Source organism: Rhinolophus ferrumequinum, chromosome 6, assembly GCF_004115265.2.
Source record: "Rhinolophus ferrumequinum isolate MPI-CBG mRhiFer1 chromosome 6, mRhiFer1_v1.p, whole genome shotgun sequence".
NCBI lineage: Eukaryota > Metazoa > Chordata > Mammalia > Chiroptera > Rhinolophidae > Rhinolophus > Rhinolophus ferrumequinum.
The window spans coordinates 25035085-25050663 of record NC_046289.1 but is presented as its reverse complement, the minus strand read 5'-3'; the positions used below and the strand labels follow the sequence as shown (position 1 = coordinate 25050663).

General features: G+C 42.7%; 1 protein-coding gene across 2 annotated transcripts in view; it reads right to left on the bottom strand.

Annotated features, from left to right (window-relative positions):
- Window positions 1-15579, bottom strand: part of ZFYVE1 (zinc finger FYVE-type containing 1) — a 49694-nt gene that overhangs the window by 21833 nt on the left and 12282 nt on the right. Inside the window, exons 1-3 of one of the 2 annotated variants that reach the window (XM_033107828.1) lie at window positions 11276-11369; window positions 4871-5375; window positions 20-234 (exon numbers count right to left, since the gene is read on the bottom strand). In XM_033107828.1, the coding sequence (XP_032963719.1) occupies window positions 20-234; window positions 4871-5375; window positions 11276-11290 (735 nt within the window). In that variant the 5' untranslated portion in view covers window positions 11291-11369. Of the gene's footprint in view, window positions 1-19; window positions 235-4870; window positions 5376-11275; window positions 11370-15579 lie in introns of those variants that run through there. The other variant, XM_033107827.1, reaches the window with a different exon arrangement.

The window sequence follows — 15579 nt, the reverse complement described above, 5'->3', positions numbered from 1 at the left end:
GGGGCAGGAGCCAACTGACCTTCAGGGCTTTGAAGATGACCCCTGGGTGCCGGGGTGAACGGGTGGTGTTGTTCTCTAGTTGCTGCTCCAAAGCACGCCGAAGCCCAGAGAAGTCTGTGGGAGGGTTGTAAGTCCTCGTTCCCTTGTAGTGAATGGAACTGAAGGCTTCAGGGAAGCGGCCCAGCTTCCGGAACCGGTCCTGGATGAGCTTCTCTGGCACCTCTGAGGGGTGATCTGGACAAACAGAAACAGGTACCTGAAGAGTGACCTTTCTCAAAATAAAAAAAGTAATACATCGTCTGACTCCATATACATATAATAAAGGACACAAGCAGGCAGACGCAATCTATGCTGTGAGAATTCAGGTTACCCTCATCTAGAAGGGAGCCTGAGCAGAGCTTCGATGAAGTGGGTGCTGGTGTGTCTTGCTCTGGTACTGATTTCAAGGATATGTTCAGGTTGTGAAAATTCATCACATTATACGCTTTTGATACAATGTGCATTTTTCTGTATGTACATTATACTTCAAAGAGTCTTTTTTTTAAAAAAAGTCTGCTCACTGTAAAAAATCCAAACATGCCAAAACATAAAATGAAAGAAATGTTATGTCCTCTGCTCCCTCCTACTTCCCAAAAGTAACTATAATGTTTACCCTTTCAGACTTTTTTCCTTACACTTACCAACACACATACACAACTTGCTTTTATCACTTAATAACATACTATAAGTATCTGTCCTTGTCCTGATACACTGAGAAGTCCCTTGCTCTTTATAACAGCATCATAGTCTTCCATCCTGTGGACATATTTCACCAGTCACTACTAATGAAAATTTAAAATAAATAGCTACTTTGAAAATGCTGGTCGTAGGCTGGTGAAGTCATGAACAAACTGCCAATGTATGAGGCTACTAGTCTGCCCATAGTTTCACCAACAATTATCTAGAAATTTGGGGAGTGGTAGTCCAAATGGATTCAATAAATATTTTGGAGGTAAAAGCTGCAAGGACTTTTTGTTTTAATTTCCTTTCATGTTTAACAATAACAAAATCACTCGTATTAACACAGGAGATACAGCTTTAGTTTTAATTTAAAAGTAAAGTCATCAAAGAGAAGTAGCCACAATTCTAAAGTTAATCCCTGAGCCCATCTCCTCTTGAGTTCTTCCTGTGGCAATAAGTTTTGAAGGAGCAGGCCGTACCCTGGGGGTAGTCTGACCACCTTCACATGCCCCAACTTCCTCGCACAGCTTGTCCCTTGACATACATAATCCCTGCTCCCAAACGATTATGGGAACTCATTTCTGCTCACATGTAAACCAGAGATAATCCATTTGCCTACTAACTCCTAACTAGCTATCCTCTATCCAGAAAAGGAACAGGATCAAACAAAATCAGGAAGTCTTTAAGACGGAGGAAAATCTGTCAGTTTGCCCACAATTCTGGCACCTGTGCTCCTACCCTGCATGAACTCTGGCTGCCTCAGTTCCATCTCAAGGTTTCAAGCAGCAGCAATGGTATTCCAGAAACAGCTCTGGATTTAGAACTTAGAAGACCTTGTTTTGAATCCCAATTTTGCAACTTACTAGTGGGAACCTCCTCGGTTACATAACTTAAGCTCTCTGAGTTCAGTTTCTTCATCTGTAAAATATGACTGCTATTGACAGAATAACAAAGATACAGTAAGTTAGCATTTATTTAAAAAACAAAAACACCTAGCATAGTACATGGCACAAAGCATGAAAAAAAAAACAAGTTAGTTTTTAAGAGCTGGTTATTTCAAAACCCTGAACTAAAAAAGTAAACCTTCCCCTCACCCAAGGGGTAAAGATCCAAAGTGGCATAAAAATGCTGATCGCAGGGTGACGAGTTAGCTCAGTTGATTGGAGCGTGGTGCTGCTAACACCAAGGTTGCCGGTTCGATACCCGCATGGGCCACTGTGAGCTGCACCCTCCTTAAAAGAGTCAATTATGCCACTGTAGCGTGAAAGCAATATGTAACCAATGACCCTGGCTGTTTCCCAATTAAAAAAAAAAAATGCTGATCCCAGGAATCAGCCTAAAGTCAGCATTTCCAACCTCCTTTCCTAACTTATAGTCATTTGCTATGAGTTCCTTTTTCCATTCTAGAACATTTAGATTTCTCACCCCATCAGACCCAGCTGCCTCAGGTTCTAACTCCTTGATATGGCCCCAGTGTATCCACTTCCTTCCTACTGCCACTGCCCTTGCTCTGCCCCCATTACTTCTCACCTAGACGCGTGACACCTCCTGGCTGGTCTCCCTGCCTCCACGCATGCCTCTCCAGTTCATCCTGCAACAGCTGGCTGGGGGATCTTTTGAAAACATAGACCTGATCATGTAACTCCCTGCTTAACATCGGTCAGGGGCTGCTGTCATACTTAACTGAGTCAAAGCCATCCATGATCTGATTCCCAAGTGTCTCCACCATTCCCTCCCACACAACCTATGCTTCAGGCACACTGAGCCTCTTCATTTATTCATTCAGCAAACATCTGATGAGAGCCTACTGTGTGTTAAGTACTCAGCCAGGCTCTTTCGATACAGCAGTGAATAAGACAGGCAAGGTTCCTGCCTGTGTAGAGTTTCCATTTGAATGGGAAGACTAAAAACAAGTAAGGGATAGGTGTCCTGATGCAAATGACCAGGGTGATGCAGTAAGAGCACAACCCCTAGGGTGCAGGAAGGACAACTTCACAGGGGACAGTCAGGAAAGGCTCCAAGGGGATGAGAGCAGAGTTGAATCTGAAAAAAGGATGGCTAGCTGAGCGAAGAGTGTTCCAGGCAGACGAGTAGCACACGCAGAGGTGGGAACAGAGAAAAGGCTGATGTGGCTAGTGGAGGGAGTGCGCGTGCATGAAGCGGGAGGGGAAGCGGCCGGAGGATGACAATCAGAGGAGTTCAGAGACGCAGGCAGGAGTTGGAGTGGGCACACCACAATTAGGAGTTTGGATTTTATTTTGATTAAGTGGAAAGACACTGACAGATTGTAAGCAGGAGGCTAACATGATCTAAATTATAAATTAAGCTTTTAAAAAGATCACTCTGGATGCTGTGTGGAGGATGCACTGAAGGGGGTGAGAATGAAATTTAGGAAGCAACAGAACGACCTGGCAGCTCCCTGGACACAACTGCTCCTTCAAATCAGCAAGGCTTTGCTCTTTCTGGAGCATCCCTCATCCCCTCCTCCAGCCAAGTCTCTGCAGTTCAAATGCCGCTTTCTCTTCCCTACATCGCATCAGGAAGTGTGTCAAGTGTCCTCTTCCACACTCATAGCTCCAGTGCCCACATCTACCAAAGAACAGAATACCTGTGGTCTCCCCAACTAGACCGTGATTTCTTCAAGGGTAGGAAGTGTTTCTGTTTTTTTCCCCCAGCTCGGTACCCCCGAGCTCAGCCATGACACTGTGCGCTTGCTAAACTCTGTTAACTCAATGAACAGGTAAACAGGGTAACTGCTTTAGGGGCCAGCACTACTGTCCCCACCTGCACTTAATTACTGTTGTTATGTCTGCTCCCTCATCCTCTCTCAGGTGGTGACCTTGCTTCCTATTTTTCTTTTTTTTGTTTTATAAATTTTATTGAGGAATATTTGGGAACAGTGTGCTTCTCCAGGGCCCATCAGCTTTAAGTCATTGTCCTTCAATCTAGTTGTGGAGAGCACAGCTCAGCTCCAAGTCTAGTTGCCGTTTTCAATCTTTAGTTGAGGGGGCACAGCCCACCATCCCATGTGAGAATTGAACCGGCAACCTTGTTGAGAGCTCGCACTCTAACCAAGTGAGCCATCCGGCTGCCCCTCCAGAAGCTCAGAGGTAGCTCGTTGTCTTCAATCTAGTTGTGGAGGGTGCAGCTCACTGGCCCATGTGGGAACTGAACTGGCAACCCTGTTGTTCAGAGCTCGCGCTCTAACCAACTGAGCCACCCAGCCGCCCTGCTTCCTATTTTTCTAATAGAAACAGTAAAACAACTTGCACACATACACACACACGTACCTATTTACCTGCAGCCCTGCCCACATACTCTACCTCCTGTCCTGTTGTTATAGATAAACTGTCCACACTCCTAACCAAGGCCAACCCTTCACTTGTGTATCGCTCCAACGTTCTTGCTCTCTTCCATCTGCACTGATCCTTTTCCAGTGAATCATTCCTACCGGTACATAAATATATGCAATACCTCACACCTTAAATGTTAAAAAGTGAGAATTCCGGGTTGGCCAGATAGCTCAGTTGGTTAGAGCGCGAGTTCTTAACAACAGGGCTGCAGGTTCAATTCCCGCATGGGATGGTGGGCTGCATGCACGCCCTGTAACTAAAATCAAAAACGGCAACTGGACTTGGAGCTGAGCTGCGCCCTCAACAACTAGATTGAAGGACAACGACTTGAAACTGATGGGCCCTGGAGGAACACACTGTTCCCCAATATTTCCCAATAAAAAAAACAAAAACAAAGAAAAAAAACCCAAAACTTATTTTAAAAAGTGAAAATTCGGTGAAATCCTATATCAGCCTGCAGCTATCATTTCATTTGTCTGCTCCCCTTTATAGAACTTTTTGAAATAGTTGAAGGTAGCTTTATTCTTCTCTTATTCTCTCTCGATCCCACTCTCATCAGTTCCATTACTAAGGACCTCTATTTTGCCAAAGCCACGCAGCAATTCTCAATTCTCATCCTGACCAGAAGCAAATTTTGACATGACTGATTCACTCCGTCTTTCTGGAAACACTTCCTTATGTCTTGCCCAAACAGAAACTTTTCTGGGCAATCCACCACCACCAAATTGCTACTACACTCTAACGGCTGCCTCCTGTACCGAGAACAGTCAATCTGTGACAGTACCCCGTCTACTCACCAGAGCCCAGTAGTTGAGTGTGCACAGTCTCATGGAAAATGACAACAGCCGGGCCCAGGGTGGACAAAGGGACATCCAGGCCACAGCGGGCAGTGGTTGCCTTGAGCTCCTTAGTGAAGTGCTTCAGATAAGCTTCTGAGGCGTCCCCAAGGAACTTGAAGAGGTCATTATGCAGCCGGTCGGCATGAGTTCGATAGATGACGAGGTCTGAGATGGCCAGGACCTTAAGCAGCAGCCGTGTTCTCTGGCTTAGATTCACTGTAGCCCCCAAAAGCCCTTCCGTGTCTATCACTGCTACTTTGTGGACTGGGTCATACGCTGCCCACACTCCCACAGTACAGGACTCCTGGGCTGGGGAGGTTTTGAAGACTTCCCGGCCATAAAAGAAAGTGTGATTGAGGGTATGAGACTTTCCATCACCAGTATTTCCAAAAATGGAAACCACCTTCAGATGCTGATCAGGTTTGCAGTCCAATTTCCTAATAAAGTCCTCTTCATTCGTTACCTTAAGAAAAAAAATGAAATAGAGAAATGGCAAAATATCTAAAAACATGTGCAAGAAGAACAAGTGCTTCCCAGAGTCAAGGTCTTTGACTTGTCAGGGGGGCAAGGAAAAGAAGCCTCAGGATAACAGCTTCCCGCCCAGCATTTACCCCTAGCAAATACCTAACAGGAAACTTTAAAGCCTCAGTCAGTACAAGAACTTAGTGGTCATGAAAAAACAAAAATTACAAGTCTCAGAAGATGACTCAGGAGCAAATCTTTTGACCTTGGATTAGGCAATAGTTTAAGTGTGACACCAAAAGAAATACAACAAAAAAACAGACAAAATGGACGTCATCAAAATCGAAAACTATCATTCTACAAAGGACACCATCAAGATGGTAAAAAGACAACCGAAAGGACAGGAGAAAATATTTGTCAATTCTGTATTTGATAACAGACTAGTGTCCAGGGTATATAAAAAAACTCAACAAGGGGAAAAAAATAACCTAAATTACATATTTTAAAGAAGTAACCTAATTAAATATTAAGCAATAATAATAATAATAATAGATAAAAGAAGATATATAAATGGCCATTAAGCACATGAAAATTTGCTCAACATCATTAGCATTGGGGAATGCAAATCAAAACCACCATGAGACAGCACTTCACACCCACTAGGATGGCTATGATCAAAAAGATAACAAGTATTGGTGAGATGTGGAGAAACTGCAATTCTCATACATTGCTGGTATGAACATAAAATGGCACAGCCACTCTGGAAAAAAACAGTGTTGAAATTTCTCAAAAAGTTAAACATAGAGTTACCATACGTCTCAGAATTCCACTCCTAGGTATAGACCCAGGAAAATTGAAAACATATATATGTCTACATAAAACCTAAACATGAATGTTCAGAGCAGTATTATTCATAATAACCAAAAAGTGGAAACAATCCACATGTCCATTAACTGATAAACAGATAAACAAAATGTGGTATATGCATACAATGGAATATTATTCAACCATAAAAAGGAGTAAAATACTAATATATGCTACAACATGGATGAACTTTGAAAACGTTATGCTAAGTGAAAGAGGCCAGTCACAAAATGCTACATATTCTATGACTCCACTTATATGAAATGTCCACAACAGGCAAATCCATAGAGACAGAAAGTATATTTAGTGGTTGCCAGAGGCTGGGGGCAGAGGAGACTAGGGAGTTACTGCTAATGGGCACAGACAGGGTTTCTATTTGGGTCATGAAACTGTTCTGGAATTAGATAGTGGTAAGGGTTGCACAACTTTATGAATATACTAAAAACATTGAATTGTACACTTGAACAGAGTGAACTATATGGTGTGGGAATTACATCTCAATAAAGCTGTTATTTAAAAAAAGAATTATTGGTCAAACGTCATCCATCCATAATTCCTGTTTATAGTTGAAAGAACACTGCAGTCCTTATAAAGAATAAGGCCAGGAGGAACGAGACCTGGGGAGGAGAGAGACTACGGGATACCAGACTAGAGGTCCAGATGGAGGCACAGGGCCGCTGCTCTCAGAACACAAGAGCCCCAGGATCAAAGCTCCTAATCCAAACGGGTAATATTTACTCCAGCAAAAGGAGTGACGAACCTTTTCAGCAAGTATCCTTCAGCCTTAAGAGAAAAAAAACACCTTCCCAATGCTCAAGAGTCTGCTGGTTTGATAAAGAGGAGTTGTTAGAGAAATGAGAAATGTAAGCAGACCACTGGGTGTAATAATATAAGCCCTCATTTTCCATAACCTTATCAAGGTGGTAAACCACTCATTATTCTATTAATAACACCACTATTTTTTTTTGAGGTAATGATTTTATTTCCTTTTTTTTCTTTTTAAGTGTATTGGAGTGATAATTGTTAGTAAAGTTATACAGATTTCAGGTGTACAATTGTGTATTACATCATCTATATATCTCACATTGTGTGTTCAAACACCACTATTCTTACATTAGAAGACTTCATGTTAATGACTACTAATAATTTCCTGAATGCCCACTGCAGTGACAGTGCCCTTCACTATATCCATGAGGGCAGGACATGTCTATTTCATCTTTACATCCCTAGCACTTGGAACACAACATGGCACAGAGGAGCTCAATATCCGGTTACTGAGTGAATGAATGAGTGAATGAATGAGTGACAGGCATCTTGCTTGGTATTTTAATCCCTTTTCTCCACGCTGTATCTTCTATAGGGCTTAACACACAGCAGCATTCAATAAACTATTTCAATAAAATAAAATAAAATAAATAAATAAATAAATAAATAAAATAAACTCGGTGAGGAGCTCACTGATCTACCAGACAACTGAGAGGAACAAGAAGTTACAAGGAACAGCCCATTTTGGACCAGTGTCCCTCAGCCAGCCTGGTTCCAAACTGCTAACTTGGCCAGCAAGAGAAACAAAATAAAAGCTCCATGAACCTCTCCCAGTACAAGTCAGGTAAGGTCAGGGTGGCGCACTGCAAGAGCCATCCACCTTCTCAAGCAGTCCTGGGGAAGAAGATTAGGCCTACGGACTTTCTCCCCTGAAATCTACTCTGTCACGAATCTGTTAGCCCACAAAACAACAACTGCTATCCAGAATATGTAAAGAGCAGGCACCTGAAAAGAGGCACATGGGAGCGTTTAGGTACAGAATTAAATGTCTCAGTACTCATATTGATTAAGTGCCCACTAAATGATGTACATTATATATGTAAGTAAACTATTCATTTGGGATGAAAATAAACACTCCACAGCAGCATCTAGGGATATTATTTTGGCACCTGGTGTCCTGGGGGTATGTTAAACACACATGCCCATGTGTTGGGCATATGCATCTGAGTCCACTGCAAAGAATTCTGGGAGGAGGAGCTCAAAGCCCTAGGGTGGTTTTTCTACAGACAGCCCTGGATAATCATTTAACATGCACTGACTGCATTTTTTTCCTGTGTAAAGTGAGGATGTGACCATCTTTGCCTCCCTTCACTGGGTAGTAGTTGCTAATCAAATATACATGAGAAAATGCCTTGCAAACAAAAAAAATGCTTCATTTTTCCTTCTTCTACCTTCACATTATTTTGCTCCCTGTTACACTACTCAATTCATTCTTAAGTGAGCCAGAACAGAGAGAACAGCCCATGCCTCAGTCGTAGGAAGACTGGTTTTCAGTTAGGCAAAGATTCCCTTCAAGGTAAAGATGAGAAGATTCCCTTCAGTGAGGAAAGGAAGGGGCCAGAAGGGAACAAGGCTCCTGTTCTACTCGTTTTGCCTGTTTGCAATAAAGGATCCCACTTTGCTCCATTCCAGGAGGGAGCTAAGCTACCTGACTCTGAGTCCTGCCAAGTGGCCACCCAACTCTACATGTTTGGAATGGTCCTTAGCTCTTTCACAACAGCAAACGCAGGAGTGACACCAAAGCCAACTTCTGCCTTCTGTCCTCCCTGAGCTTGCTAGACAATCTCTTGGATCTCAGACACGTCAGAAACACCTGAATTCCACTCCTGGCTTTGCCACTGTGTGGCCTTGGAAAAGTTATTCAACTATTGAAGCCTCAGGGGAACTAGATAACAACAGATTCCACAACCGGTGGGAATAATGGAGGGGATTAAATGAGATAAAGCACATAAAGACATAGTACAATGCCTGGCACACAGTAAGCACTAATTATTACCGTTATTATTTAAAGACCAAGCCACCGGGAAAACATCCAGGTGCGCTGCAGTAGCAGCTGGGCTTGAACCTGCTTGGTGCTCAGAAGTTACTCATGCCGGGAATAAATCAGCAATGTGGTCAGATCTAAACTGATTCTACCTAAAAATGACAGATCTTGCTACTTGCTTCTGATAACTAATCAAAACAACTTAGTATTAATATTGACTGGCTTTACAGCTGACTCTTAGTAAAGTGACCATCTATTGTCGTAGCAATCTTTAAGAAACCAAGCAGTACACCTCTATTTCACCCACAAAGCTTTTCACTTTGTATAGAGTTCCAAGTGGAGTCTCTAAAATGAAATATAACAGTACTCGATGATCTTCCTTGTTCCAATTTAGAAGTCAGAGCAGTTTATGGTAGTGAAAAGTGTCCAGCAGTCAACCTCTGACCCAGCAGGCAACAGGATGATGACACTCTCCCTCCAGAAATTCCTTCTTAGCCCTCAGAGAATCATCCAGGAAGAATGACCCCATGGGCTTTGTTCTGAGAAGGCCTGGGAAGGGAAATGCAAGAGGTGGGAAGGAGCTGAAGTAAAGAGCCTTGGAAGGAGAAAAGTTCAACAGATCAGACTCTAGAAGTTAAACTCCCAAAGACACTAGGAAACACTCCCAAGGAAAGTAGCTCAGCATCGAGGTCCTTTCAGTACTCTGGATGAAAACGACCTGATTTGTACCAACTACAATCATACAGGCCTTTACATTTTTATAAAGGTGTTCCCTGTGGCTGAGGGTAAAAAATCAGCTCCTTCCCCAAAGTAATGGGAAGAGCTAAGGGAAGCTTGGTTGCTCCCAATCACAACTTAATGCTTCTAATAAATCCCACCCCTGAGTCAATAAAGATTTCTTTTTATATACCTCTCCACTGAGATTCTAAAACTAGCCTAAGTCAATCGTTATTCCCAAAGTTAAGTTCCCCTTAATTACTTTTCTGTGTTTTGGCCTCTGGTTTATTTTGCTTTCATTCCATTTTTAGCTGAGTTCAAAGGAAGAGACAGAACCCAAAGAAACCAAACCAGATTCTTGCTCTGGGACCCCGATCCCATAAGGGAACTCATAATTTAATCAACAGACGTGCATCGCGCTTCGTCTAGTGTCTGGCACAGACCTGATGATGTTAGGCCAGCACAGGTACAGAGCTTAGGTAACGTTTTCCTTCTAGGGAAGGGCTTTCCCTAGAAGTAGACGGTTAGGGAACTCTTCCTTAAAAAATCCAGACCCACTTTCATCATGTTGAAAACAACTCCAGGCAATGATTTAAATCCATGGCCTAATTTTCAGAGAGGGTTTTACTTAGACAATGTTACAGAGATTAATAGCCAGTCTATTTTTAAAGTCCAAATGATAAGGAAGTTCCACACCAACAGCAAACCCCTATTGCCAGAAAGTTCTAGTAAACCTGTTTGCCCAGCAAGTGCCGAAAATTTCCTTTCATTCTATCCTAAAAGGAGAATTTATCCACGTCTGTGTAAACACAGTTTCATGTAAAAACACCATTATTTCTCACACAAATATTTTCTTAAGACCACTGAGGTTGAGATTGGCTTATCAAATACATTGAGCACATTTGGTAAGGGCGAAGATCACTTTCTCCCTCTCCAGTGTCCCCCGAGTGTCCCATTACTTGAGAGGTCAGGAATCTCCTCCCATGTCACAGAACCACCCGTGGTGTTTCTGATACATGGCTTTGCAGACACTGCCTGCCGCTCCCCTCCTACTCTAGCAGCAGAGAGACTCTATGTAGAGATGATCCACACAATGAATACTTTAAAAAGAGTCATTTTTAGCTCCATGATCAGTCTCTTTGACTTCACCCAACTCACCCAGTTCAGCTTTCCATTTATATCTGAATAAAAAGCTTTCCAAGGCAAAGCTGAATTCTGAGGACAGACGGGAAATATTGAGTCATCCTGAAGACCTGCATCATCCTCAAGAGGCTCTCCCAAGGAGCTTCCAGATTGGAGAGGCAGCTCCCCTTTTAAATGGTGTGGCATACTATATTTGGCTAGCTATAAAAACACACATAAGGTCTGGTAATGGCTCTGAGACTTAGCTGTAAAAGCACCAAGCTAGACAGAAGACAAGAGAGCTAGGTTCAAGTCCACGTCTACCTGAATCACACCAGGGGCAATTTACTCAACCCTTCTCTTGCTCAAAGTCTCCATTCTCAACTCACCATCTCCATTAACATTTTCCCATTCGTCCCGTCCCGGTTTTGAACTTCCCAACTAGAATGTACTCCATGCTGGCAAGGGGTATGGTCTGTGTTGTTCACCACTGCAGCCCTAGCACAGGGCCTGACACATTATTGGAAATCAATACATTTTTGTGAAAATAAACAAACACAGCACAGAAAGTCTAGATGCAATACTCTCTGCGGGAGGGAACAGTGGTGCATTACCGTTAAGGGTTCACCCAACCAGTCTCTACCACTCACTGACTTTCGAATAAACTTCAAGTTATTGGACTTCTCTGGGCCTCAGTTTTCTCACCTGTAAAACGAGGATAACAACACAATCTACTTCATAGGGTTGCTGTGAGGATTAAAAGAGGTGATGCCCATAAACACCGAGCACAGTAGAAGCGTGCAGCAAATGCTAGAGAAGGGCTGACTGACACCACTATGACTGCTGCCGTTGTCCTGATTTGCCTCTAGGCCACTGTCATCACCACCACCACCTAATTTCATTCCATTATCCCCAGAAAAACCGTCCTGAGGGAAGGTTTCCAGTAAATGCCTCATGAAAGAATTAGGGATAACGGGACAAGGAAGATGCTGAATACTTACCACTCCCTCTCTCAAAAGGATGTATCTTTTCAATTTAGGAGGAAAAAAAAGCTGTTCTACGGTTGTATAATACATATATTATGCATAAGAAAGCATTCAGTCTTCAAAAGAATGTGACATGATTCCAAGAATTATTACTACACCAGAGACTCACTAAGCTGCTCTTCTCACAGTTTTTGCTGAAGATCTTAATCGATGACAGCCTTGTAAGGAGAGCTTTGGTGTCTGAGGTACAGAGTGACAGGGGTCTGATTTTTATTCAATATGGAATATGACAGTGGAGCCCTGGTGAAATAACAACATAGTCTATAACTATTTAAAGTCAATTAACAATAGTAACCCCTCCAGCGATATCACTGTCCTCTGACCTACCATAGCATCCTCTCTACACTGCTCCGACATCACCCACCTTATTTCTATGTATTTGTCTTCTGTTACCACAAGACTGTCTGCTCCCCAAGGGCAAACTCAGTGACATCGTGGCATTTTGTATCTCCTTCCGTTGTCAGCACATAGTAGGCACTCATTAAATGTCTGAATTAATGATTAAATGTATTCTCATTAGTGTATTCATTCATGCAACAAATATTATGAGTTCCTACCTATGTGCGAAACACTGGCTAGATGCTGACAAATAGAAGAGGCAAAAATCACTGCCCGAAGAAAATGTCCTAAAATTGACAGTGGTGATGGATCACATATCTGTGAATATACTAAAAGCCACTGGACTACACACTTTGAGTGAATTGTATGGTATGTGAATTATATATCAATAAAGCTGTTCTTTGAAAAAGTAAAAGCAACATTAAAAAGGATTGAGATACTAGTGACTTTTACTGTAAAATTGACTACTTTTCTGTAGTTCTGTATTTTCAGTATTTTAACATGCTGAGCCTGTTCGTTTTATAATTGGAAAATAATAAAGGGTGTATAATAAGCCAAAAAAAAAAAAATCACTGCCCCCGGGGATGGTCTGCTTAACAGGCACAGGGTTTTCTTTTGGGGTAATGAACTATTTTAGAACCAGACAGAGGTGGTGAATGTACTAAATACCACTGTTCAACGTTAAGTGGTTAGTTTTATGTTATGCGAATTTCACCTCAATGAAAAAACAATCACTGCTCTCATGGAGCCTACATTCTAATGGGGAAAAGAAAGACAAGAGTCAAACTATTAAAATATATGGTATATAAAATGTCTATCAACAAGTGAATGGATGAACAAATCTGGTATATCCACACAATAGAATACTACTCAGTAATAAAAAGAAATGAAGTCAGACATGCAGCAACGTGAATGACCCTCAAAAAACATTATGGTACGTCAAAGAAGCCAGACACAAAACAGGACTGCATGATTCTACTCATGAAACTCCAGGAAAGTCAAATAGTTGTACAGAACAGATCAGTGATTGCTGGGGACTGACTTCCTCGAAGCACAAGGGAAGCTTTTTGGGGATTAGAAATGTTCTGTATCTTCACTGTGGTGGCAGTGGTGGTTACACATGTGTATATATATACACATGTGTCAAAACTCATAGAATTAACTGTACACTTAAAAATGTGTATGTTATCTGTAAATTATACCACAAAAGAGTTTTTTAAAATTACATGTTGTGCATGGATGGACCTAGAGGGTATTATGCTAAATGAAATAAGTTAGACTAAGAAAGACAAATACCACATGATCTTACTTATACCGGGGATGCCAAAAAAAATGTATGCAAGTAGACACTTTGGTCAACGTTGCTCAAGCAGTAGTTCGCCGTAATCTGAAGTGTCTGGATGCTGACGGTAACCACTTTCAGCACCTGTTATAATTGCAGAAGTCAAATGTGACTTGTATTCATCTTTTGTTATCAGTATATATTGAATATGACAATTTTAATGTTTTTTTTCCTTTCTTAAAATGTGCACACATTTTTTTGGCATCCTCCATATATGGAATCTAAAGAACAAAATAAACGAATAAACAAAACAGAAACACTCAAAGATACTGAAAACAAACTGATGGTTGCCAGAGGGGAGAGAGGTTGGGGAGCTGAGTGAAAAAAGTAAAGGGATTAAGAAATACAAATTTGTAGTTACAAAATAGTCACCGGGATGTAAAGTACAGCATAGTGAATATAGTCAATAATGTTGCAACAACTATGAATAGTGCCAGGTGAATGATGGACTAATGGTGGGGGAGGGCGGGGAATCACTGCATAAGTTATATAAATGTCTACGCACTATGCTGTACACCTGAAACTAATATAAAATAATACTGAGTGTCAACTATAATTGAAAATAATAATTAAAAAAGAAAAGTACGTGTTGTGTTATGTCTTTTTTTTAATGTCATGTCAAGTGGCGATAAATTGTGTGAAGAAAAATCAGGAGAGGGGACTAGGACTACAAGGTGGGGATAGGGGTTGCTCTTGTCAATACGGTGCTCAAGGAAGGCTGCACTTTAACGCCAAAACCTTTTTAGGTCAATCCTTTTGTTTTTTTTAAAGATTTTATTGGGGAAGGGGAACAGGAATTTATTGGGGAACAGTGTGTACTTCCAGGACTTTTTTCCAAGTCGTTGTCCTTTCAATCTTAGTTGCGGAGGGTGCCGTTCAGCTTCAAGTTGTCCTTTCAGTCTTAGTTGTGGAGGGCGCAGCTCAGCTCCAGGTCCAGTTGCCATTGCTAGTTGCAGGGGGCGCAGCCCACCATCCCTTGTGGGAGTTGAGAAATCAAACTGACAACCTTGTGGTTGAGAGGATGCGCTCCAACCAACTGAGCCATCCAGGAGCTCAGCGGCAGCTCAGCTCAAGGTGCTGTGTTCAATCTTAGTTGCAGGGGGCACAGCCCACCATCCCTTGTGGGACTCAAGGAATTGAACTGGCAACCTTGTGGTTGAGAGCCCGCACTCCAACCAACTGAGCCATCTGGGAGGCAGCTCAGCTCAAGGTGCCGTGTTCAATCTTAGTTGCAGGGGGCGGAGCCCATCATCCCTTACGGGACTCGAGAAACTGAACGGGCAACCTTGTGGTTGAGAGCCCACTGGCACATGTGGGAATCGAACCGGCAGCTTTCGGAGTTAGGAGCATGGAGCTCTAACCGCCTGAGCCACCGGGCCGGCCCCTAGGTCAATCCTTTAAAAAAAAAAAAAAAAAAAAAAGGTAGCAAACGCAATTTTCTGTGATAATGAAAGGAAGAGGGGCCAGCCCGGTGGCTCAGGTGGTTGGAGCGCCACGCTCCTAAGGCTGAGGTCGCGGGTTCAATTCCCACATGGGCCAGTGAGCTACGCCCTCTACAGCTAAGATTGTGAACAACAGCTCTCTTGGAGCTGGGCGGCTGTGAGCAGCCCGAAGTACACGTGAGCTGCCACGGGCTGCTGTGGGCTGCCGTGGGCTGCCATGAGTGGCCGGTGGCCAGCGTGAGTGGCCGGCAGCTGGCGAGAGCTGTGGTGAGCTGCTGTGAGCAGCTGACCAATGACGGGCAACCGACTGCCTCAGCCGGCGGGAGCACAAAACTCTTAATACCGGCATGGGCCGGGGAGCTGTGTCCTACACAACTAGACTGAGAAACAACGGCTTGAACCGGAGTGGGGGGGAGGCGGAGGAAGGGGGGGAAAAAAAGGAAGGAAGAGGTATGTCATGAGCAATCCAAAACAATACATAGCCTAAAATCATTTATATTTAGTTCTAGAAAGAAACTTTCCTC